This window comes from Antechinus flavipes, chromosome 2 (genome assembly GCF_016432865.1).
Source record: "Antechinus flavipes isolate AdamAnt ecotype Samford, QLD, Australia chromosome 2, AdamAnt_v2, whole genome shotgun sequence".
NCBI lineage: Eukaryota > Metazoa > Chordata > Mammalia > Dasyuromorphia > Dasyuridae > Antechinus > Antechinus flavipes.
In genome coordinates, this window is record NC_067399.1 from 254,189,049 (window position 1) to 254,215,990 (window position 26,942).

A 26,942-nucleotide genomic window follows, 5' to 3' on the forward strand; every position below is an offset into this window, starting at 1 on the left:
GGAGTAAATACCATATACCACTGAGAAAATTTTCTTTTTATTCCCATTTATTTTCTCTAAAAGTTTATCATATCTTAATTTTCTGAAACTTTATTCATCTCCTTAACTTCTTTCTTAATTTTTGTTTAGATTTATCCAGTTCTAAGAGAGGAAAAGGTGAGGTCCCCCACTAGCATAGTTTTACAATCTATTTCCTCCTATAGCTCACTTAACTTTTAAGAATTTGGGTGCTGTATCATTTGGTGCACATATATTTAGTTTTGATAATACTTCATTGCTTATCTCTTAATTAGATCCATTTTTGTTTTTGCTTTGTCTTTATTGCTACCGGTTTTTTTGTTTTGTTGTGTTTTTTTTTTTTTTTTTTTACTTCAGCTGAAGAATAATAGATTCTACTTTAGCCCCTTGCCTTTGCACTCTGTATATCTTTCTACTTCAAGTATATTTCATATAAACAACATATTGCAAGATTCTGGTTTTTAAGCTATTCTACTATTCACTTTTTTATGGGTAAGTTTATCACCTTCATAGTTACGATTAGTAACTATATATTTCTTTTCATTCCACTTTTCCCCATTTATCTTTCTCTCTCTCATTTCACTCTCTCTCTCCTCAAAATTGTTTTATTTCTGACCTCTACCTTCCTTAATTTATCTTCCCTTCTATTAGTCTTCTTCTCCATTTTTCTTTCTACATAAGATAGATTTCTGTACCTTAATGAGGGTATATGTTATTCTTTCTTTGAACCAGTTCTGATGAGATTAATGTTCAAGTATTGCCCTTTCTGAACTCTTTCCCCCTATTTTGCCTTTCTACTGTAAAACCTCTTTTAGGCCTACTTTATGTAGTATTTTACCTCATTCTATTTCTCCATTCCCCTCTCTCCTATTATATTTTTCTTCCTCATCCCTTAATTGTATATTTATTTGGGGTATCACCTCATCATAGTTAACCCATACATATACCTTCTGTCTAGGTATTTTTGATTTAGCTACTCTAATGATAATAAAGATTTACAAGTATAATTTTCTCATATAGGAATATAAATGTTTAAACCTATTTAACCCCTTATTTTTCTTTCCTGTTTACCTTTTTATACTTTTCTTGAGTCTTATATTTGAAAATCAGGTTTTCTATTCAGCTCTTGTCTTTTCATCAGAAATGCTTAAATGTCCTTTATTTCATTGAATTTCCATTTCCTCTCATGAAAGATTATACTAACTTTTGCTGGATAGATGGTTTTTGGTTGTAAACCTAAGCTTCTTTTCTCTCCAGAATACCATTGTCTAAGCTTTCTGATTTTATAATGTAGAAGAAGCTAAATTTTTTGTTATACTGACCATGGCTCAACAATATTTGAATTGTTTCTTTCTAGCTGCTTGTAAAATTTTCATCTTGACCTGGGAGTTCTCAATTTTGGCTATAATATTCTTGGGAGTTTTTATTTTAGGATCTTTTTGAAGAGATATTCCATACATTCCTCTCATTTTAATTTTCTCTTCTGGTTCAAAAATATCAGGACAGTTTTCCTTGATAATTTCTTGAAAGAGGATGTGTAGGCTTTTTTTTTTCTTCTTTTGATCATGGTTTTACAGATCAGTCATTTTCCCAATGAGATATTTCACATTTTCTTCTATTTTTCCATTCTTTGAATTTGTTTTATTGCTTTTTGAATCATTAGTTTTCACTCACTCACTTCTAATTTTTAAGGAATTATTTTCTTCAGTGAGCTATTATTCCTCCTTTTCTATTTGGCTTTTTAAGTTATTTTTTTCAATGAGTTTTTGTACTTTTTTTTTTCATTTGGCCTATTTTGTTTTTTAAGGTGTTATTTCCTTATTATTATTATTATTTAGTGTGTGTAACTCCTTTGCCAAAGATTAATTCTTTTCTTATGAATATTTTGCATCATTCTCCTTTCTTTTCTCAATTTTTTCCCTCTGATTCTTATTTGATTTTTAAAATCCTTTTTTGAAATCTTCTTGGAATTCTTTTTTAGCCTGAGACCAATTCACATTTTTCTTCAATGCTTTGCATGAAGCTATTTTCAGTTCCTTGTCTTCTTAATTTGTGTTTTGATCTTCCCTGTCACCATAACAAGTTTTTATGTTCAGGTTCTTTTTTTGTGTGTGGATATGATTTGCTCTTTTTAAAAACTTATTTTTTTGACTTTTAAATTAAAGTTGTGATCTGCTGCCAGAGTAGATAGGTCACTGTTCTGAGCTATTTTCAGAGTTACTTCTACAAGTTTCTTAAATTTTTGGTTCTTCAAGCTGGCATGATCTAAGGAGAGGTGTGGTTACTGTTTTCCTGGCCTGTATTCTGGTCTGAGTGACCACAAGCATTCACTTGCACCCTGGAGCTATGACCAGGATCCCTGTTCCTACTTACATTTTTCCTTGGTTGAAGCTGTAATCTGGAACCATATATGGATAGTGAAACAGAGTCCTGCTTCCAGTGCTAGCAGAAGGTTCTCTGTAATCTCCTTTTGACTAGTTTTCCTACCCTCTTAAAATCTGTGAGCTGAGAGCTTGGAAAGCCAAAAATGCACAAATTCCCAAGGACTGATGCTGGCTTCCTGAATACAGTCTTGGTTAGACTGCATTCCACTCTCACCCCTGTGAGACAGACTTTTCTTGCCAACTTTCCAAGCTGTCTTTGGCTGGAAAATTATTTCACCCCATCATTTTGTTGGTTTTGTCTCTCCAGGATTTTTTTTGTGTTATTTTAATAGTTAGAGGGGAATTTGGGAGAGCTCAGGTGAATCCCTGCCTTTCTTCTCCCATCTTGACTTCACTTCTTATAAGGAATTATTATCAAACATTCTGGTAACTAAGGTAACAATCTGTTAACATGTATAACATTTTGCAATGTACAAAGAATAATCCCTACATTTTTGCAAGTCTCACTAGAGACTGGAGAGGGAGGCAGAACAGGTATTAATTCGAAATCCTTCTGTGACATTCCTGATAGCTTTGTAATCATTTAAAGGTCACAACACCTTGCAGAGGTTCTCAAACTATGGCCTATGGGCCAGATGCAGCAGCTGAGGACGTTTATCCCCCTCACCCAGGGCTATGAAGTTTCTTTATTTAAAGGCCCACAAAACAAAGTTTTTGTTTTTATTATAGTCCGTCTCTCCAACAATCTGAGGGACAGTGAACCGGCCCCCTATTAAAAAAGTTTGAAGACCCCTGCTAGAAATTGTGTTTCCAGGTGCTAGAGATTCCTCTGATTGCCATGAATTTTCCCTACTTTTCCCAGGACAGGAAATCAAAAAAGATTTTGATTGGAATCTTCTACAACATGCTGGCTTTGTGGCCACTGGCAAGTCTTAACTACTTTGAGACTCAGTTCCCTCATCTGTAAAATAGGTATAATACTTACTTTACAAATTTATTGTGCAGATATGGTGTCTGTGCTATATAAATTTCAATTGTGGTGGTGGTAATGACACAATGATGATGATGGGAGTGGAGAGCTGATTAAATCCACCCAGGGGCCCTCCAAGACAAATCATATAGCCACCTTAAGTGAATATGTATATTTGTTGAATAAGTGAGTGAAAGAATGAATGATTTGGGAAGGCATTAGTCTTTTCCTTTGGTCTGATTAGTCTGTCTTTTTTGTTCCAGGGGTTTATTTCCCTGCTTTGACGAGCCTATTGTCTCAGAAAGTCCGAGAGAATGAGCGAGCATTCACCTATAGCACTGTGGGTGCAGGTTCCCAGTTTGGGTAGGTTTTACTTGCACAGTAATGATATTGGGGTTAAAGGGGAAGACAAAAGGAAAAAAAGGATGAACTCATCCTGTCATCATGTCATGTTCCTCAAATTGAGCCAGCTGCTTTTGTGTTTGAGCCACAAACAATTCAGCCTCCTAAGAATGATACATGGGAAGAAATATCAGGAACCGTTTGTGGCAACAAAGGACTTCAACACAGGGCACATCTGGATATCTGGATGACAGATATCCTGGAGGGCATCATTTCTAGATGTGGAAGCCTGGGGCAATTGCTCCAGGAGATGAACAGAGACTTGTTCCTGATACTAATCCTGCCCTTTGAAATGCTGTTTCTTTATTCACATTTCCCTCTCTTGGTGTTTGGAGGGCTTGGGGGCATGGGGGCTTGGGGTTAGTTGGGCATGGGAGGAGAGACCATTGCTTCATCTGTCTCTTTTTTATCTGTGCTGAGAGATGACGTAGGTCATTCCCTGCTTCCTCTTTCCTTTAACAATTCCCTCTATAGTTGTCCTGATGTAATTTTGGACAGCAGGTGTTGTGACATAGATGAGACAGCAGGACCATAGGGCATGGAAGATAGACAGAAACACAGGCTTCACATGGTTTCTAGGTAAGGCTTAATTTGTTTATTATATCCCAGCCTCTGCCTTCTGTTAGGCACAAGCAAACCCCCATTAACCATATACAGGGTCAAATGGAGAAAGATTCGTGGGTGGGGAGGTCATTTCAGCATCATTTTGTTTCTTAGGATACTTTGTTCTGAAGAAACAAAAGGAATGCATTATAAGAAAACTACAGGGTTTTTTGTTGTATTTGATGTTGATTGAACAGACTTTTGGCTAATACTTGGAAATTTTTCTTTTAACTTGAGATTTTTCTTGTGTTTGCATTAGAACCTGAGATAGCATGAAGGTGTCTTGGGAATTGGGGGACACGAGTTCTACTATGAATGCTGTGACTAACTCACCTTGAACAATTCTTGAATTTTCTATCTCTGGGCTTGAGTTTCTTCATATATCAAAAAGGTTTTGGATGCTGAGATACTTTCCAGATTTAGCATTTTAAATTCTAGGTTTTACAGAATTTGAAAATTGAAAAAGGAACTTACCTGAATTGTAGTATATACTACATTCAACAAAGGATCCTCTTCCCAAAATACCCAATGATTGATCTTGCAGTCTTTGTTTGAAAACTTCCACAATTCCTGTGGCAGCCTGATTCCACTTTAGGATGGCTCTAATTATTAAAAATTTCTTCCTCATATACAACCCAAATTTTCCTCTTTGCAACTTCTACCTGGTGCTCTCTGAGTCCTAGATCTGCTCTCTGGAGTCACACAGATGAAATTAATCTTTCGTTCATATGATAGATTTTGAGATAGTTGAACAAAGAGATAATGTCTTCCTGGAATCTTTTCTTCATGCGAAACATTTAGAATTTCCTGAAACTATGCTCATGGGACATTTATTGAAGAAGCTAATGATACTTTTCTTCTGGATATTCTCCAGTTTATCAGTGTCATGCCCCATTTCTTAACCCTACATTTGAACATAATGCTCAAGATTTAATCAAACAAGGGCATTGGATTGTAAAGTCCCAGCTAGCTCCCTGGAGGCCTCAGGAACAGCCAGAGTCAGGATAAGTAAAAGTCCTTGGTCTTCAGGGGGAGAAGTGAAGGAGACATACAAACTGCCACAAGCTTGCCACTAATCTCCTTTCTCCTGGTCCTGGTACAAAGTGAAGTTCTCTCACCTCTCTCACCCCACCCCTTAACCCTTACCTACAAATATCTGTATACATAAAACATCGAGCAAGCATGGAACAGTGAGAAGGGTCATTTTTCCAAACATATGCTAATAGAATCATTGTCCAATACGTAGTTAGCCTTACGTGCTCCGTTGTTTGATTCAAGCACACCTTTTAAGAGTTTCAACCCTTTACACTGGATAGCCATACTGATGCTGTTTGAGTGGTCTAGATTAGTGGCTATAAGAGAGTTGTTAAGAATCCCCTTTTAAATTGGCCGCAGGTTTTAGGAGTGAAAGAATTCACTCATTCCTGAATTATTACTTGCAAGATGAAAGTTTATTGTTAGATAGTAATCAGTTTACCAAGAGACTGACTTTTTATAGTGGCAGATCTATTGGAAAATGGAGTTTTGCACTGAGAATGCAGTTCTCAGGGGACAAAAAGTCCTGGCAACTTAGTGAACTACTGAGGTTCATTTACAAAAGACCTTCCTTGAAGAAAGCTATTATGTTGGGTCTTAGAGCTGGGACAGCCCAAGTTGGCTCATCTACAAACTGGGTTTCAGCTTCAGCTGGAATTTAAATAGACTTGAATGAGTTTCTTTAATTCAGTATGGTTGGAATTCTTTTGCTCAGGAATGAACCAATCCCACCTAGATAACAGAATGAAACTGTTTGACTTGTTTCCCTCGGACAGGGTCCCTCACTGAGGCAGAGTTGAAGATTTTCTCCTTCAAGGAGTGTTAGAGTTTCGGGGTCCTTGCTTCAATACTATTACTTCTTTTTATTCCTGAAAGCTATGTCTTTTTAATGCAATTTAAGATTGCATCAGAGTTTTCTTTTTTTGTCTTTTATATCATGCTATTGAGGTGAATTGAGTTTACATTTCATTAAAAGACTTAGCTCATGGGGCAGTTAGATGGTGCAGTGGATATTAGCACTGGCTCTGCAGTCAGGAGGACCTGAGTTCAAATCCAGCCTCAGACACTTAACAGTTAACACTTCCAAGCTGTGTGATTCTGGGCAAGTCATTTAACCCCAGCTGCCTCTCAAGAGAAAAAAACAAACCCTTAAGTCTTTTTTTTTTTTCCCCTATGTTATAAATTCCAACATTCCATCTTTTTCTCTTCCTTTATATCCCTATTCTTTATCCTTTGCCTTTCCTCTACTCTTTCTACTTCTTAGATCCACCCCCAGGTCATTAGCTTTTCCCTAGGCCACTTTTTATTACCCATTATGCATTGCAAAACCTCATTAGATTGCTCTGTGTCTACTTACTTCAACTCTATTTATGTGCTTCTGAGTGAAGTTAGAGAAAAATTGCAGAACTGAATGGACTAGGTCCCACTATGAATTTATTTTACATAATCTCAATTGGGCCTTTATTGCAGTCAAGTAGTCCTTTTTCAACTCTTTAATTGATCATGATTTCACTCATCACAGCAGTTATTCTAAATCTTTTCTTTCTGTCCTTAATAAGCTTTCTATGGAATCTCTTTTTTTTACCCTCTCCATTGAGCATCTTTATAGATCAGTGAAAAATTTTGAGGCAATTCATCAAGAGCTTCTTCTTTTCCCTTCCTTCTCATCTTATCTCACTTAGATGTCTTTCCCTATTATCTCTCCCTTTATCCCTATCTCACATGAAGAGTTAGTCCTTTTCCTTGCCAAGGCAAACCCTTCTTCATGAACTCTTTTTTTTTTTTTTTTAATTTTATAATAACTTTTTATTGACAGAACCCATGCCAGGGTAATTTTTTTTTTTTTTTTTTTTTTTTTTACAAAACATTATTCCTTGCACTCAGTTCTGTTCAGATTTTTCCCCTCCCTCCCTCCACCCCCTCCCCTAGATGGCAAGCAGTCCTATATATGTTAAATATGTCACAGTATATCCTAGATATATGTTTGCCGAACCAAACAGTTCTCTTGTTGCACAGGGAGAATTGGATTCAGAAGGTAAAAATAACCCGGGAAGAAAAACAAAAATGCAAATAGTTTACATTCATTTCCCAGTGTTCTTTCTTTGGGTGTAGCTGCTTCTGTCCATCATTTATCAATTGAAACTGAGTTAGGTCTCTTTGTCAAAGAAACCCACTTCCATCAGAATACATCCTCATACAATATCGTTGTTGAAGTGTATAATGATCTCCTGGTTCTGCTCATTTCACTTAGCATCAGTTCATGTAGCTTCTCCATTCTCCAATTAATGAGCATCCATTCAATTTCCAGTTTCTAGCCACTACAAACAGGGCTGCCACAAACATTTTGGCACATACAAGTCCCTTTCCCTTCTTTAGCATCACTTTGGGGTATAAGCCCAGAAGTAACATTACTAGATTAAAGGGTATGCCCAGTTTGATAACTTTTTGGGCATAGTTCCAAATTGCTCTCCAAAATGGTTGGATTCGTTCACAACTCCATCAACAATGCATCAGTGTCCCAGTTTTCCCGCATCCCCTCCAACATTCATCATTATTTTTTCCTGTCATCTTAGCCAATCTGACAGGTGTGTAGTGGTATCTCAGAGTTGTCTTCATTTGCATTTCTCTGATCAATAATGATTTGGAACACTCTTTCATATGAGTGGTAATAGTTTCAATTTCATCATCTGAAAATTGTCTGTTCATATCCTTTGACCATTTATCAATTGGAGAATGGCTTGATTTCTTATAAATTTGAGTCAATTCTCTATATATTTTGGAAATGAGGCCTTTATCAGAACCTTTAACTGTGAAGATGTTTTCCCAGTTTGTTGCTTCCCTTCTAATCTTGTTTGCATTAGTTTTGTTTGTACAAAGGCTTTTTAATTTGATATAATCAAAATTTTCTATTTTGTGATCAGTAATGGCCTTTAGTTCATCTTTGGTCACAAATTTCTTTCTCCTCCACAAGTCTGAGACATAAATTATCCTATGTTCCTCTAATTTATTTATAATCTCGTTCTTTATGCCTAGATCATGGACCCATTTTGATCTTATCTTGGTATATGGTGTTAAGTGTGGGTCCATGCCTAATTTCTGCCATACTAATTTCCAGTTATCCCAGCAGTTTTTATCAAATAGTGAATTCTTATCCCAAAAATTAGGATCTTTGGGTTTGTCAAACATTAGATTGCTATAGTTGATTATTCTGTCTTGTGAACCTAACCTATTCCACTGATCAACTAATCTATTTTTTAGCCAATAGCAAATGGTTTTGGTGACTGGTGCTTTAATTTTAGATCAGGTACAGCTAGGCCACCTTCATTTGTTTTTTTTTCATTAATTCCTTTGAGATTTTCGACTTTTTATTGTTCTATATGAATTTTGTTATTATTTTTTCTAGATCATTAAAATATTTTCTTGGAAGCCTGATTGGTATAGCACTAAATAAATAGATTAGTTTGGGGAGTATTGTCATCTTTATTATATTCGCTTGTCCTATCCAAGAGCACTTAATATTTTTCCAATTATTTAAGTCTGACTTTATTTGTGTGGAAAGTTTTTTGTAATTTTGCTCATATAATTCCTGACTTTCCTTTAGTAGATAGATTCCCAAATATTTTATGCTGTCAACAGTTATTTTGAATGGAATTTCTCTTTGTATCTCTTGCTGTTGGATTTTGTTGGTGATGTATAAAAATGCTGAGGATTTATGGGGATTTATTTTGTATCCTGCTACTTTGCTAACGTTATGAATTATTTCTAATAGCTTTTTAGTAGAATCTCTGGGGTTCTCTAGGTATACCATCATATCATCTGTAAAGACTTCATGAACTCTTGATGCTATTACATCCCATCCTCTCAAGATCTCTGTCTTCACTCACCCCTCATTATTCCTATTCTCTTACTAATCTAAAATCTCTCCTTCTGCTGGATGCTTCTTTATATAAACATGTCTATATGTCTCTCCTATTCTCAAAAAAACAAAACAAAACCCTTAATTTGATCAACCATCTCTGTAGTTGATGTAGTAGCATCTCTGCTACCTATCATCTTACTCTTCGCTTTCATGACTAAAGAAAAATCATCTAAAATTAGTGCCTCCCATTTTCTTCCTTCTTACTTTATTTTTTTTATTTTTTTTATTTTTTTTTATTTTTTTTATTTTTTAAGTTTTTTTATTTAATAATTACATTATATTGACACTCATTTCTGTTCCGATTTTTTTCCCCTCCCTCCCTCCACCCCCTCCCCTAGATGGCAAGCAGTCCTTTATATGTTGGATATGTTGCAGTATATCCTAGATACAATATATGTTTGCAGAACCGAACAGTTCTCTTGTTGCGTAGGGAGAATTGGATTCAGAAGGTATAAATAATCCGGGAAGAAAAACAAAAATGCAGATAGTTCACATTCGTTTCCCAGTGTTCTTTCTTTGGGTGTAGCTGCTTTTGTCCGTCATTTATCAATTGAAACTCAGGTCTCTTTGTCAAAGAAATCCACTTCCATCAAAATATGTCCTCATACAATATCGTTGTCGAAGTGTATAATGATCTCCTGGTTCTGCTCATTTCACTTAGCATCAGTTCATGAAGGTCTCTCCAAGCCTCTCTGTATTCATCCTGCTGGTCATTTCTTACAGAACAATAATATTCCATAACATTCATATACCACAATTTACCCAGCCATTCTCCAATTGATGGGCATCCATTCATTTTCCAGTTTCTAGCCACTACAAACAGGGCTGCTACAAACATTTTGGCACATACAGGTCCCTTTCCCTTCTTTAGTATTTCTTTGGGATATAAGCCCAATAGAAACACTGCTGGATCAAAGGATATGCACATTTTGATAATTTTTTGGGCATAATTCCAGATTGCTCTCCAGAATGGTTGGATTCGTTCACAACTCCACCAACAATGCATTAGTGTCCCAGTTTTCCCGCATCCCCTCCAACATTCATCATTATTTTTTCCTGTCATCTTAGCCAATCTGACAGGTGTGTAGTGGTATCTCAGAGTTGTCTTAATTTGCATTTCTCTGATCAATAATGATTTGGAACACTCTTTCATATGAGTGGTAATAGTTTCAATCTCATCCTCTGAAAATTGTCTGTTCATATCCTTTGACCATTTATCAATTGGAGAATGGCTTGATTTCTTATAAATTTGAGTCAGTTCTCTATATATTTTGGAAATGAGGCCTTTATCAGAACCTTTAACTGTGAAAATGTTTTCCCAGTTTGTTGCTTCCCTTCTAATCTTGTTTGCATTAGTTTTATTTGTACAAAGGCTTTTTAATTTGATGTAATCGAAATTTTCTATTCTGTGATCAGTAATGGTCTCTAGTTCATCTTTGGTCACAAATTTCTTTCTCCTCCACAAGTCTGAGAGATAAACTATTCTATGTTCCTCTAATTTATTTATAGTCTCGTTCTTTATGCCTAGGTCATAGACCCATTTTGATCTTATCTTGGTATATGGTGTTAAGTGTGGGTCCATGCCTAATTTCTGCCATACTAATTTCCAATTATCCCAGCAGTTTTTATCAAATATTGAATTCTTTTCCCAGAAGTTAGGGGCTTTGGGTTTGTCAAACACTAGATTGCTATAATTGACTATTCTGTCTTGTGAGCCTAGCCTTTTCCACTGATCCACTAATCTATTTCTTAGCCAATACCAGATGGTTTTGGTGACTGCTGCTTTATAATATAATTTTAGATCAGGTACAGCTAGGCCACCTTCATTTGATTTTTTTTTCATTAGTTCCCTTGAGATTCTCGACTTTTTATTGTTCCATATGAATTTTGTTGTTATTTTTTCTAGATCAATAAAATATTTTCTTGGAAGTCTGATTGGTATAGCACTAAATAAATAGATTAGTTTAGGGAGTATTGTCATCTTTATTATGTTCGCTCGGCCAATCCAAGAGCACTTAATATTTTTCCAATTATTTAAGTCTGACTTTATTTGTGTGGAGACTTTTTTATAATTTTGCTCATATAATTCCTGACTTTCCTTTGGTAGATAGATTCCCAAATATTTTATGGTATCAACAGTTATTCTGAATGGAATTTCTCTTTGTATCTCTTGCTGTTGGGTTTTGTTGGTGATGTATAAAAATGCTGAGGATTTATGGGGATTTATTTTGTAGCCAGCTACTTTGCTAAAATTATGAATTATTTCCAATAGCTTTTTGGTAGAATCTCTGGGGTTCTCTAGGTATACCATCATATCATCTGTAAAGACTTCATGAACTCTTGATGCTATTACATCCCATCCTCTCAAGATCTCTGTCTTCACTCACCCCTCATTATTCCTATTCTCTTACTAATCTAAAATCTCTCCTTCTGCTGGATGCTTCTTTATATAAACATGTCTATATGTCTCTCCTATTCTCAAAAAAACAAAACAAAACCCTTAATTTGATCAACCATCTCTGTAGTTGATGTAGTAGCATCTCTGCTACCTATCATCTTACTCTTCGCTTTCATGACTAAAGAAAAATCATCTAAAATTAGTGCCTCCCATTTTCTTCCTTCTTACTTTAACTGTCCACAGTATGGCTTCCATTCTCATCATTCAACTGAAACTGCTCTATCCAAAATAATAAATGATGACGTTTTCTCAGTATTCATCCTTGGTTTTCATACTCTTCTGAATGGAAGCTAATTGGTATAGTGAATAGAATAACAGGGATTGAAGTCAAGAAGAGCTGAGTTCAGATCTGGTTTCCTACATTTACTGACTATGTGACCCTGAGCAAATCAATTAGCTTCTTTTTGACTCAGTTTTCTCATCTGAAAAAGAAGAATAATAATAGCACATACTTGATCATCTTCTCTTTGATTCTTCTTCACTCTAGGATTTTGTGACACTACTGTCTTCTGTAATTCTCTTATGTGTTTGACAATTTTTTCTTAGTTTCCTTTGCTGGGTCTTCATCTAAGTCATGCCCACTAACCATGGAAGTTTCCCAAAACTATGTCCTGGCCTTCTTATTTCCGTGTATATTATCTTACTTGGTGAGCTCATCAGCTCCCTTAGAATCAATTATCTCTTTGCAGTGGATTTTTAGATCTGTTTCTATAGCCTCATTATCTCTTCTAACTTTGTCTTATATCACCAACTGCTTATTCATATCCCATAGATATCTCAAAATTATTATGTCTAAAACTGAATTTATTTCCTCCCTATCCCATCCCAACTTTCCCTTCTTCCAAATTTCCTTATTTTTGACGTGAACATTATTCTACTTAGGCTTGCCTCTTATATTTTTTTGAAAATTAAATTTGATTAATTTTTTTAAATTTCATTTTTTAGTTGAGAATTCTCTACCCTCCTCCTGCTTCTCCCTTGCCCACTGAGAAGGCAAGAAGTATAATACCCATTATACATATGAAATCATACAAAATATATTTCTACATTAGTGATGTCATAGAAAAAAATGAAGAAACATAAAGTAAAAGAAAATATGTTTTTATCTAGTCTCAAGTTCATCAGTTTTCTCTCTGGCAATGAATATTTTTCATCATGAGTTCTCTGGAATTATCATGGATCATTGTATTGATCAGAATAACTAAATCTTTCACAATTGATTGTCATTACAATATTGTTTTACTATGTATAATATCCTGTTAGTTCTGTTCATTTCACTTTTCATCAACTCATGTAAGTCTTCCCAGGTTTTTTCTGAAACTATTTTGCCATTTTTTTTTACAGCATAATACAATTACATCACAATTATATACTACAACTTATTCAATCATTTGCCAATTGATGGGTATCCCCTCAATTTCCAATTTGCCACTACAGAAAGAACAGTTATATATATATAATTTTTGTTTTGTTTTGTTTTGTTTTTATGGTCCTTTCTCCTTTCCTTTGATCTCTTTGGGAAATAGATCTAGTAGTGGTATTGCTGGATCAGAGGATATCAAAATAATATCAAAGGATATTAATAGTTTTATAGTCCTTTGGGCATAGTTCCAAATTGTTCTTCAAAACAATTGGACCAGCTCACAGCTCTACTAACTGTACATTAGTGTCCTCATTTTCCAATACATATCTACTTTACCATTTGCCATTTTCCTTTTTTGTCACATTAGCAAATCTCATAAGAATAAAGTGGTGTGTTAGAGTTGTTTAACTTGCATTTCTCTTATTATTGATTCAAAGTATTTTTGTATACTTTTTGATAGCTTTGATTTCTTCTTGTGACTATCCTCTGACTTCAGTGTTATCTCAACTTAACAAAATATATTCCTTTCTTTCCTAAAAAGCTAATTTTCTGATTGATTTTCCTTCCTCATCTGTCCCCATTTTCCATTCAGTTGCCAAAGTGATCTTCCTAAAGTACAGGTCTAACCATGTCAACCTCTCCTCCCTCACCCTCACAATCAATAAACTTCAGTGGCTTCCAATTAGCACAGGATCAAATATAAACTTCTGTTCAACTTTTAAAGCCAGTCATAGCTTAGTCCCTTTCTATCTTTCTAGTTTCCTTTGAGTTTACTCTTTTCTAAATACTCTATCATCCAGTGGGTTTTGGTCTTCTTGCTGCTTTTTGTTTTGTTTTTACAAAGGACATTGTTCATTTTCTGATACCTTTTTTTTTTTTTTTTTTTTTTTTTTTTTTTTTTTTGCTAAGGCAATTGGGATTAAGTGACTTGCCCAAGGTGTCACATAGCTAGGAAGTGTTAAGTGTCTGAAGATGGATTTGAACTCAAGTCTTTCTGACTTCAGGGCTGGTGCTCTATCCACTGGGCCACCTAGCTGCCTGATTCCATGCATTTTTACTGGCTGTCCCTTCTGCCTAGGATTCTCTCTCTGTTCATTATTGCCTCTTGGCTTCCCTGGCTCTGTTTTAATCTCTACTAATATCCTACTGGTTACTTAGGAAAGTTAGAGCTTTTCCCTCTGAAATTATATCCCATTTACACTCTATATATCTCGTATATTCATAATTTTTTGCATGTTTTTTTCCTCCATTAGAATGTGAGCTTCTTAAAGCAGGGAATGTCTTTTTGCTCTTCTGTGCTCTTCACATAGAGTAAAAATGTAATAAATGCTTGATGATACAAATTGATATGTATGTCTACCATATTATAATTTTAAATTCAATGTTTTGAACCCAAGAATAAGATTTTAGATTTGGGCTAATATTTCAATGTGACACAACTTTTGGGGATCTTGATTTTCATTTAAGGCTTAGATCAGGTGTTAATCAGGTCACCTTTTTTGTTTTTTGTTTTCCTGAGGCAATTGGAGTTAAGTGACCTGCCCAGGTTCACACAGCTAGGAAGTATTAAGTGTCTGAGATTAGATTTGAACTCAGGTCCTCCTGACTTCAGGGCTGGTACTCTATCCACTGCACCATCTAGTAGAGCACCTCCCCCCCCCCTTTTTTTTAACAAGATTTGAAAAACAATCTTTACCTCTAAGCCCTCGATATAGACTTTGTAGTCTTCTGAGAGGCATAGATCATATGGGTACAGAGCAGATCATCACATTTTGAACTAGTTGATTCCCTTTCTCTTGGAGGCCCCTTGCTATAGCAGAGGAGCAGGGTCCTGGAAGTAGGAATCTGAATTTGAATACTGGTTCTGCTATTAGGTCCGTAACCTTATGCAAGACATTTAGTCAATCTGGGTGTTGGTTTATTTGTCTATAAAATGATAGATTTCTATTGAATAACTTTTAAGGTCTTCTAGTTTTAAATGTTGTGAACTATTATTTAAATATACCCAAAATTATTCTCCCAGCCCCATTTCTGGAATGCTCTGAATGTCTGTGTTCTCTTTGTCACTGAAGAAATTATGTAAAGGCATACCAAAATCTTAGTAGGGGTGGTGGTGAAGTTGAGGAGACTTTAGGTGAGAAATATTATTTTGAGAATCTCTTTCAAAATGGGCTTCAGGAGAATATGGTAAATAGAAATACCATATAAATTCAAACATTCCACTAACTTTGACTGGGAAATCAAAGTTAATAGCAGCCTCTTTATTTTATTAAGAGTTTTATTAATGCCTTTGTTTTATTATTTTCTTTTACATCACAGTAATTTCCTGAGATACATGCTTTCCCAATGTAGTATCCTCTCATAAAAACAGAATCATTTAGTTAGAACTAGTCATTAAATGTCCTTCTGTGACAGTCTTCAGTTGAAATATCTAGCATTCAGCTACTATAGTTTACCACCTTTCTAGTGAGAGGTGGGAAGAGTATGACATTATCTGCTTCCTTGGACTATGTTGGTCATGGAATGGGATTGAAGTTTACTTTTTTGTGTTTTATTTTATGTTATTTTTTGTTTAGCAATTTTAGCCATATTTCACTGAAAATCCCATTTGGGTTTTTCTTTGGAAGATACTGGAGTGGTTTGCTATTTTCTTCTCCAGTAAAGATTAATAAGATTATTGGGTCAGTGGGTGCCAACAGTTTGGTGACTTTTTTTACTATCTCTTTTCTTTTCTTGTTTCAGAACCCTGGTGATTGGAGGAGCTGGCTCTCTGCTCTTGGACTGGTATGGCTGGCAGAGTGTCTTCTACTTCTCAGGTGTACTCACTTTGATTTGGGTCTATTTTATGTGCAGATACCTGTTAAAGGAAAAAGGTAATTTCCAAGATGGCTCTTTCCCAGAAATAGTTTTGATGCTATCTCTTAGAGTGATTCCTTGTGGAACAGCTCCTATCTTTCCATCAGAATAGATAAGTGTCTGAAGAGAAATAGATTAAGCAAACACAGAGGGCTTTCCTTGTCTGGGAAGAACTCCTACGAGGTTATTGGCAAGTATGCTTTTGGCTTTGTGACAAAATAACTTTCAATTGGCATCAGATACTTCAACTTGTCTTTATAATAGAGTCTTTTTGGAGATCTCACCAAAAAGTTAACCTCAGTTGAGTCTTCATAATTGAGAGATTTGGTTTTGAAGACTTATACTCAAGTCTTTTGGGCCAAAAGATATGGATTCAGGTCCTGTTTCTGACACATCCTGGCTATATAGTCCTGGGCCAGTCCCTTCACTACTTAATAATATGAGTAACTATCTAAAATTTTCATTTGTAGAAAAGATGCCAGCCTGCATCAGTAGAGGAAGTTTCCTATACAAATTAAATCATGAATTTGGTTCCTATCCTGTAAATTTACCAAACCAAACACAGAAAGTTCACTTACAAGACTTTGGACAAAATAAATATTTATATCTCTAGTCTCCATGGTCCTGGAGAAAGAGATATTCTTTAATAAAGTGACTGGCTTTGCTTTCTTAATATTTTTTTTTCTTATGGGTGGTCTAGAATTATACACAAATGTGAATGCAACCATACTGTTTCTTAATAGGTTCTCAGCAAATACATCCTGAATAAGTGAATGAGGCATTCATTTCCACTAAATGTACAGTGTTTATAGATATCCTGCATGAATTGACTTATTCCTGTGCATTTGGAGTTGTAGAGTTATTATTTATATACAATAAATGTACTCATTGAAAATGGCTTCCACTAATTCTAAGTGGACATGGTATATTTAATGGTACTAAATGAAGATATACTTTTAAGTGTTTCTTTCCTCCAGAACTGGTAATATCCTTGGGAATTTTGGCAAAAGGCTTTTCCATTTCCAAGCAGAAAAAAGTTCCCTGGAGACAGTTATTTCGGAGACCTCCTGTGTGGTAAGTAAATATTTGTGGTATATGGTCGCAAGGGGGTTGGGGTGGTGGGTTCAGGCCCTTGGAGAGCCAGTTAGCTTGCCTGTAAAATTACAGACTGTCTCTGGCCTCAGTGTGCCTTCTTGAAAAGTTGTGCTAGTGGGTAAAAGGGAAACTAAGTTCAGAGTGTGCATATATGGCTCAGGGCATTGTAGTGATAGTACTTTCATATTTATATACAAAGAAGTCATATTTCATAAACTTTGTTGGCTGTTACTTCAAGCAAACTCCAACACATTCCTCCTCCTCCTCCTCCTCCTCCTCCTTCATTATTACTACTTTTTGGTTATTTTATGGGCCTACCTACTAAGCTAGTAGCTTACTTGGTATATAGCTAGGTTAACTTTTTTCCCTTTGAGCTCTCTGAACCTATGAATTTCCTTTCTATCTCTTCTCTTACAGGGCAGTCATATTTGCTCAGCTTTCTTCTGCTAGCTCATTTTTCATCCTCCTTTCCTGGCTGCCAACCTTCTTTAAGGAAACTTTCCCCAATTCTAAGGTAGGTTGACTTGCTCTTTTAAGGGTAAAATTGTCTCTTGCTGGGATACAAGTCAATTGAAAGTGGAACATACACATAGACATATTAAAAATGCTTGGCTTAGAAGAAATTGCTTTTAGTCCTAACATCATACAGATCAATGGTTGTATTTGGCCAACAGTCTATTATTATATTATATGATGTGTGCTTTGTTTACTTTATATTGAGGCAATGTACTATAGAAGTTAGAGAACCAGTCTCAAATCCAAGATAATTGCCTCTGAAGCATACTTATGTAATCTTGTGCAAATCCCTTAATCTCTCAGTCCTCCAGGCAACACCATTTAAGAAATTTGTTTTATTACTATCATCTTTTATTTTCATATTGCCTAGATTTCTCCACATTTTCTATTGAACCAGCCTAAAACTAAGTACTTTTAAAAGAAGAAAAAGAGAAAAATAATTCAACAAAACTGATTAACACAGAAGTCTGGTATTATATGTCTCACCTATTATATTATATTATTCTTATATACCTTTTGTAAAGGACTGGGGAGGAATATCTTTTCCTACTTCTTCTTTTGTAAAATAGATTTTACTATTTTTTTTTTGTTTTTATATTGACTAGATTTTTCCTCTGTATCTTCCTCAGTCATTCCCTTTAACAAATATTAAAAAAAAAAGAAAAAAGAATCAAAGTTGTCCTCACCTCCCAAAAAACTGATCAACAACAATAAATGAATCAATCAACTACAAAAATCTGATATCAAATTCAGTGTTCCACACCCACCCATAGATCCCATACTTTTGCAAATAAGTGGATGTGTCTTATCATATATTTTCTTTGAGGACAGACTTATTCTTTATAATTTCAGTGAATTAATTTTCAGTTGTTTTTTGGTAGTTGTTTTTTTCCATTTATGTTGGTGTAGTCATTGTGTATTGTTTTCTCAGTTCTGCTTAACATCAAATCAATTCGTGCGCATCTTTTCATTTTCCTCCTCATTATTTATGTACTTGTTTTTCACAATAGCACATTAATATTCCATTACATCTATGTGTCACAATTTGTTTAGCTAGCTCCCCATTGATAGGCATTTACTTTGTTTCCAATTTTTTTGCCACCGTAACATGTGCTTCTATAAAAATTTTTGCTTCTGTAAAATTCCAGACAGGGCCCTAAAACTATTAGCTTCAGAGAAGGCAGTTCCCAGAAAGAGAGGGGAAGGATCTCAGACTTTTCTATATATCATAAAATTTCTGCTGAACTTAAGACAGACGTTTTTCTGTGGTCTCCAGATTCTAGGATGTTAGAATAAACACACACACACACACACACACACACACACCCTCACACATTCACTCCTTTGTTGTCCTGGCCATCTTTGCCACAAATATAAGGAAAATGCTAACTTCTAACTCTTCAACTATGTTGATTCCAGAATCCTATCTCGTTCTATATCTCTCTCTTTTTTTTTTTGGATGTGACCACCAACACCAGTAATTTTACTAGGCTAATTTTTCGTGCAAATTCTGATGTGGATTCTCTCCTTAAATCTCTGTACTTATGAAATAACTCTCCCCCCACCTTTAAATAGCAGTCTTCTTTTGCATTTTTACATCTTTGTGGTAATGCTGTCACTATTAACAATATTGTCATAACTTTCAAGTCCATCCCCAGACTGCTTATTTTTTGTAGAAAAAAATACTCAGAAGAGGGTCTGCCCAAGAAGTCTATCTAGCAAGGGCTTGTTTCATTAAACCTAGGGGGTAGTCAGTAGCAGAGTCCTATCCCCTGAGCCCCTGAATCTTTGATCCAGTAGCCTGACTTCCTGGGAAAGAACCTCTCTGACTTCCAGAAGGTTATTTAATCCTCCCTCTGGGGATATTTTATCTATTTCAGGGCTGGGTGTTCAATGTTGTTCCCTGGCTGATTGCAATCCCTACCAGCATTTTTAGTGGGTTTCTTTCGGATCACCTCATCAGTCAGGGTAAGGACTGCCTACTCTCCTGCTTCCTGTGAGCTTGGTCATCCCTGAGATAGAGCATCATGGATAGATATCCTCTCTCCTGAAGTCCCTCTCTACCTTCTTTTTTCTCTATCCTACCCCTCTCCAAATGTGTGGAGAAAATTAGAAGCTGGGACAGAAGGAAAATTGCTGGATAAATAAAAGAGAGTGGCACTGTACTCCTTTCACTTGACCCCTTTCACTAGTGTAGTACCATATCTCATCAGCAAGAAAGGGACAGGATTGTCTAGTAGTTTCTAGACATACAGCCTGGAATGCAGGCTTTTCTCCCTCTCCCTCCCTCCCTCTCTCCTTCCTTCTCTCTTTCCTCTCTCTCTCTCTCTCTCTCTCTCTCTCTCTCTCTCTCTCTCTCTTTCCTCTCTCTCTCTCTCTCTCTCTCTCTCTTTCCTCTCTCTTTCCTCTCTCTTTCCTCTCTTTCCTCTCTCTTTCCTCTCTCTCTCTCTCTCTTTTCCTCTCTCTCTCTCTCTTCCTCTCTCTCTCTCTCTCTCTCTTTTCTCTTTTCCTCTCTTTTCTCTCTTTCTCTCACTTTTCCTCTCTCTCTTTAGTTCTTTTTCTCTTTTCCTCTCTCTCCATAGTTCTCTCTCTCTTCTTCTCTCTCTCTTTTGCTCTCTCTCTCTCTCTCTTTTCCTCTCTCTCTCTTCCCCCCTCTCTTCGTCCTCTCTCCCCCTGCCCTTTCCCTCCCTCCCTATCCCTTTCCCCTTTTCTCCTCCTCTCTCTCCTTCTCCCTCTCCCCTCTCTCTCTTTAATCTTTTTTTAAATTATTGTGAATATCAATAAACATGGAAATTTCCAAAAAAGAATATAAAAAGAATATTGCATATCTTACAACACCATGAATGTCTATTAGACACAAAATAGGCTTGAAAATATTTATTATTTCTTTATTTTTGACACTCATTTTTCAAAATTTTTAGTTGTGAATTCTCTCCCTCCTTCTTGTCCCCTCACCACTCATTGAAAAGACAAGCAAAAGCTTTTCCTTTTCAAATCTAAGATGGTTTCCACCTTTAGCTTTGATGCCTCTATTAGAATAAGAGAGTGCTGTGGATTAAGTCATAGTGTTCTTCCCTAGCCAAGGTGCCAGAACTAAATGGGAATACTTTTTACCTTTAAGCCTTCATGCAATATTGAAGACAGAAGGAGAATGATGAAGCAGGAAGAACACTTGATTAGGAAGACATTGATTGTAGTCCTAGCCCAACCACTAAATCCCAATTGCTTAAGTTTTGGCTGGGTCATTTTTCAACTCCTGATCTCTATTTCTTATAAAATGAAAGGATTAGATTAGATCATTAAAAACATGGATGGCAAGAAAACCTAGTTGAAAACCATTTTTATATATATTTAGAAAAATAAAATATTATTGATAAAAAAATTCAAAAACTAAAAAAAAATTTTCTTGAGCAGCCAGCTTTGTGATTTCCTAGCAGACTGACTACTCTGTGATTCTCAGAGAAATCAGGACCTGATGGATCATTGATATACCTTTTTTGTTTTATTTTTCTTTAGTCAAAGATTCTCAGTAGTATATATTGTGAAGTAACAATCTCATTGTCCCCATTCCAGGTTATAGAACCATCACTGTGCGCAAACTGATGCAGGTAATGAAAAGAGGGTTAACTTTTATTTTATATGCTCCTTCTCTAGCTTATTTGTGGCTCAGAGAGTTTCCCTGATAGTGAATCCACATTCTTATCCTTGCTTGTTTTCTTGAATGAGGTCAACATGTGATACATCTAGGCACGAGTCAGAAGATATCTTGTTCAACTGTAGTTTCATTTAAAGGTGGTAAAGAGATTAGCACATGAGCTGATGGGCTTAAATTTAAGCACTTCTTTCTATTCTGGCTTGTTGAGCAATCTTCTCTCTGTAAAACAGTTTACTTATAAAATGGGAACAATTCTCACTTATTTCCCTCATTTCAAAATTAGCAAGCTCATTTGCCTCTTTCCTTATGTGACATTAGCAGCTAGAACTGTCTGCTTAGTTCAGAGAAGAGACATCCTGTTGTTCAGAGAAATTTTGGCTTTACTTGTGAAGGGTTTCACAGAATTCAGAGAATTAAGGATGACCTATTTCCATCTCTCTTCCCCAAGATGGGAGCTCTTTCTTTCACATTCTGAAGTTGATTCTTTGAATCAGTGCTAGTGACTTTTCTGTTTCTCTAACAGGTGATGGGGTTAGGTGTGTCCAGTGTGTTTGCCTTGTTTCTGGGTCACACAAGGAGCTTTTGTAAATCTATCATATTTGCATCAGCTTCAATTGGACTCCAGACTTTTAACCACAGGTAAGGGACTGATCTTTATCTATTGGATTGTCATCTATTCTGTGCCATCCTCATATTCACCCTCATCATCTAGAACAGCGATCAACACATAGTAGGTACTCAACAGATCAATACTGATTTCACTTTGCAGATGAATTTTAAAGTCATCCATACATCTCTAGGTATTGGGACTTGTGTTTCAATTCTAAGAGTAGATGATATGAATACTGAAGCAAAGGTTTTGAAAGGGAAAACTGTCCAGGAGGCTGGTTTGATTTTTACATTTATGTTCCATATACTCTAGTTAAATTGCATCTTTTAAAGATAATTTAATTTGTGATCATCTGACATCTGTCTTCCCCCAAATTCTCTCTTTCTTTTTTTTCTCTTTCCCTTCCTTCTTTGATAACAATAATATTTAGTTCATAATAGTAAACTCAGATAATTTTGGTTGAATTAACCACTTAGTATTGCTTTTTTAAGTGAATGACTACCATATTGCAATTCAAACATTACAATTGGCATGTATGTGATTAGTGATTTACTTTTTCTATCATTTCCACTCATAATTTTTCATTACTGTGCTGAGAGCTGCTATGCCCATTTTGTAGATGAGACAGCTGAGGTATCAAGAGATTCAATGGGTTGGCTAAGATCACAAAGCAAGTTAATGTCAAAGGCTATATTTAGAGTTTAGTGTCTGCATGTACCTAATTGGGGGATTTGCTAATAAATTTAAGGCTATAATAATTCCTGGGGTGGCCTAAATATTTTTGGTGGTTTTCATTATTTTTTTCTTATTGGATTTATATCACTCTTTCTTTTGATTTTTCCTCCTTACCATTCCTGGAAAGTTTAGTCAAGTGAAGGGGTCTCACTTGCACTGTTCCATTTCTGCCAGAACTCATCTTACATTTTCTTTTCTGTTTTACAATAGTGGAATTTCAGTTAACATTCAGGACCTGGCCCCATCCTGTGCTGGCTTTTTATTTGGTGAGGATGCATTTTTGACTCTGCTTAGAGAAGATTATTTCCCCCACCCCTGGGGAGGAATTCATCCCAGAGAAGCCAGCCTTATAATCATTCCTGGACTAGGAGGCCTTTCCCCTGTTGTTTCCCAGCCTGTCCCTAAGAGTTAAAGCCACTGGGCAGTGTCCAAGGATTCAAGATCCCTGATGCTCTATCCTCCCAAGAAAGTACACATAGGGAGATTGTCAACATAGGGTACATTCCCATAAGTATCAGAAGAAAGGTTTGCCATTATTTTTCTTTTTCTTTCTGTTTTGTTCATAGGGGTAGCAAACACAGCGGGAGCTTTGGCAGGTGAGTAGTGTCTAACCTAGAGAAATGAGTTTCTTAAACTTAAAAAGTTATGCTATAAGTGACTGCACCTTCTAGAACCAAACCCATCTAGGAAATCAATCTGGAGACCTCATCCTCAGAATAAACACAGTCCATTTTCTTTCATTTCTATGGTTAAGGTCAATTTTTTCCTGTACAAGGTGACCTCTGGAAGATCCCAGAAAGCCTTATTTATGGTGCCACAAATGTTTGGTCTGCAGACTGAGTCTCATTCATTAACCTAAATTATGTGTTTAGCCAAATGTTGGGGCAGACAGTCAGCACTTGGGACTGTTACCCTGAAAGATTGTTTGTTGGCTAAAAATAGATATTTATTCTAGCAAAGTTTAGAGAGAGCCTTAGATAACATCCTTACAATAGGTTATTATCCTAGAATTTCAGAAGTAGAGTCAAGGGTGTGCTGGTTACTGTTTAACAATCAGTCCCCTAGGAAAAAAAAGTACTTGACACATTTTTAGTTTACCATGCATTATTAAAATTTTCTCTACTTTATTAAGTTCAGATAATTAATTAATATGTCAAATCTTGATTTGTAGCTTTGCTGATTTCTGAAGTGTAAGTGATGAAACTAAAAATGGAACACTGAGCTCTCATAAATTGTTTGAGCTGACACTAACACAAAAAGGACCTTGGCTGGGTAGGACTTTGGAGATTATCTCATTTGACTTTGCATCCAGAACAAGGGTTTTCTTTACAATATCCCTCACAGGGATTCTTTCAGCTCATGCTTTAATACTTTATTATTTGTAAAGCAAGTGATAGCTTTAGTTCTTAGAAAGCTTTTTCTTATAGATCTATTGTATAATTTCTGTCCATTTGATTTAGTTCTATTTTCCAGATGAGTATACAGAATATGGCTCCCTCATATACATAATAGTACTTTTAATATTTGGAGATAGTTGGTATATTCTATTTCCCTCTTCTTCCCCTACCCCCGTCTTCTCTTTTCCTAACTTAACATCCCCTGGTCCTTCAGGTTTTCCTCACATGACATAATTTCCAGAAATCTCTCCATTGTAGTGACCTTCTCTTGGATCTTCTTGCCAATGTGTCCCTAAAGCATGGTGTCCAGATCTGAAATATGAGATTCCGAAAGTTAGGGTTGTTTGGAACATATCTCAAATCCTTGAGAAGATCAATCCAAATTTTCCCACAGCATCCCAGTTCCATATCCCACTCTTAACCTATAATATATTTGATCCAGGATGATGTGAGTCATTTTAATTGTAAATCTTTTCTTCTTTTATCTCCTGAATTCAGGTGTTATTGGGGTGTGCTTGGGAGGATATTTGATTGAAACTACTGGCTCCTGGACTTCAGTTTTCAATCTTGTGGCCATCATTAGCAATATAGGACTTTGCATGTTCCTGGTATTTGGAGAAGCCCAGAGGGTGGATTTCAGCTCTGCTTATGAAGATCTTTAATTCCCTGGCCTCATGCTGGAAGCTGACCACTGAGACAACAAAATGTTGCATTTCTATTTGAATATTCATGGGGGGAACATCCAATTTCTAAGGGAAAAGGTTAGTTCATTCTATTGATAATGAAAACCAGAGGCAAAATTGAAGGCTTGAGGAAAATGGAGAAGCAGCAAAGATCTGCTCAGATATTAGATGTAATTATTTGTTGGAATCCTCTACCTTTAAGTCTTCCCTAATCATAATAAGAGCCTGTTCTATGCAGACTGGGAAATTATCTTGCAGAATACCTTTAGGAAAATGTGGCCTTGAACAGCCTATTGATCTATGAGTGGCATTTAATCTTTGAGAGAAATCTCAGGCATAAAACAGTTTGTGTATTGGTATTGGAGATTGGTTTCTCCTTCTGGCCCAAATGCCTCTTCCCTTTGGACAATGGATCTTTCTAGGTTACTATCTTCAACTCTCCTTCCCTGAGGGTAGTGCATTGACCTGTTAAGGCCAGATGTGAAATCCCCAAGGTAAGGATCTCTGAAGAGTTTTTCCATTGCTTCCAGGGCATGGGTCAGGCCTAATTAGACCAACTGTGTTCCATGCAGTCAGTAAAAAAGTGTCAGCTGTGAGTCCCATTTGATCCTGTGGATTCAAAACACATGCATTCTTGCTCCCAAACTCTTAAGCAGCACTGTGTGTGTTCTTACTTCGCATTCTGAGAATGCAGGAGACATTCCAGATTAGCCATAGCTAAATGGCAGCTGACTATGGGATTCCTCTGCAATAGGGGATCCATGGTCCTTTGAGTGCTACCCAACCAAAACCAATTTCTTGGAGTTGGATAGTTTTTTTTCATTGAAGAGGAAAACTAACCAGCTCTGGCCCAGAAGAAACAAGGTTGTCCAAGGAGTTCAAGAGACCTCAGTGGAAATTTGGACTGCCATAAGACCTTTGGAAGAACATCACTTATCTCTGTGCCACAGTTACCCCTATCTGTAAAATGGGAATAATAATATCCATGCTGCCCATTCCTACCTCAAAAGGCCTTTATGAGGTTAACAAGATCATAAGGGGAGGTGTGCTTTAAGTTCTTTCAGAATAAAGATGATTTCAAGTGGTGTGGTTGTTATTAATGGGTCTCATTGTTGAGTAACTAATATGCTGGTTAACCCATGACTGGGGAATCCAGGACATTTTTTTCAGAAGGTGTTCACTAAGTCTCCTTTGAAGAAAAAGACAAAATATAAATACCATAGAAGAAGAAAAACAAACAAAATTTTATTTAAATGATGATCTTTGAAAGACGAGTAAAAATCAAAACTATCCTCATAATTATAGTTTATTTATTCACATCTCTTTGCAAATTATTTTTTACAGGAAGAAAGATCTCTCCCAAATTTCATTAAGATAAGCATGAGAAGTTATAAGCTGTTTCTAGGGGGTCGGAAGACCTATTAATCATTGAAAGTCTGCTCTTTATAGCAGGGGGTAGAAATCTGTTTTTCAAAAACTATGGATAAACAAGAAAAGTGAAATACTGTCCTGAGGACAGAATTAAGAACTGAAGTTAGGTTCACTTAAAGTGGGGATCTTGGACTCTTCTACCCTTCTCACCAGAAGAATACTTTTTCCTCCCTGGTCCCTGAATTAGAGTTCTAGAGAATGACAGAAGACCCATTATACTTTGAGGAAACAAAGCTTCCCTCGAGGAGATCCAGTAGGACAAAGTTGGACTGAAGATTTAGTGTTCAAAATTGTCTCAGAGAATTGTTCTAGGCTTGTTTTTCATACATTCATATGTATGAAATTTATGAAGGGCTCATTCATAACCCTTCTAAAAGACAGTCAAGTCTCCACATTCCATAACTCTTGAAGATTATCTACCTAATAAGAGTGATGAATACTATGAAGGCTCCCAAAGAAGGCTCTTTCTTTACCGTGTCCCTCTCCACACACCTGTGCTGATGACTTGAATTCTTCAGTTTATAATATATGACTGTTGTTCTGGATCAGTTTTGGAAAGAGATGACTGTCAACATTATGGAATCTGGGGAACAATAATAGGCAATGTTAAGATTTATGCAGCACCAATAGATAAATTGTTATTTAATCTTTGGGATAATTCTTTAAGGTGGGTATTATAATTATCTCCATTTTACAGATGAAAAAACTAAGGCTTAGAGATGCTAAGGTACTTTGCTCATTTTTGCCTAACTAGTTTAGATCCTGGATTGAACTCGGGTCATTTCATTACTGATTCCAAGCCCCATGTTCTT

The 26,942-nt window shown here is 36.1% G+C and overlaps 1 protein-coding gene across 2 annotated transcripts in view; it reads left to right on the forward strand.

Moving 5' to 3' along the window:
* The window catches only part of SLC17A9 (solute carrier family 17 member 9), a 45,333-nt gene extending 19,549 nt beyond the window's left edge, over nucleotides 1–25,784 (forward strand). Inside the window, exons 4-13 of one of the 2 annotated variants that reach the window (XM_051976736.1) lie at nucleotides 3,636–3,735; nucleotides 15,895–16,025; nucleotides 16,986–17,082; nucleotides 17,521–17,617; nucleotides 19,500–19,587; nucleotides 21,193–21,227; nucleotides 21,798–21,913; nucleotides 22,830–22,885; nucleotides 23,186–23,215; nucleotides 24,515–25,784. In XM_051976736.1, coding sequence (XP_051832696.1) covers nucleotides 3,636–3,735; nucleotides 15,895–16,025; nucleotides 16,986–17,082; nucleotides 17,521–17,617; nucleotides 19,500–19,587; nucleotides 21,193–21,227; nucleotides 21,798–21,913; nucleotides 22,830–22,885; nucleotides 23,186–23,215; nucleotides 24,515–24,678 — 914 coding nt within the window. In that variant the 3' untranslated portion in view covers nucleotides 24,679–25,784. The remainder of the gene's footprint in view (nucleotides 1–3,635; nucleotides 3,736–15,894; nucleotides 16,026–16,985; nucleotides 17,083–17,520; nucleotides 17,618–19,499; nucleotides 19,588–21,192; nucleotides 21,228–21,797; nucleotides 21,914–22,829; nucleotides 22,886–23,185; nucleotides 23,216–24,514) is intronic. The other variant, XM_051976737.1, reaches the window with a different exon arrangement.
* Nucleotides 25,785–26,942: the final 1,158 nt, after the last annotated feature.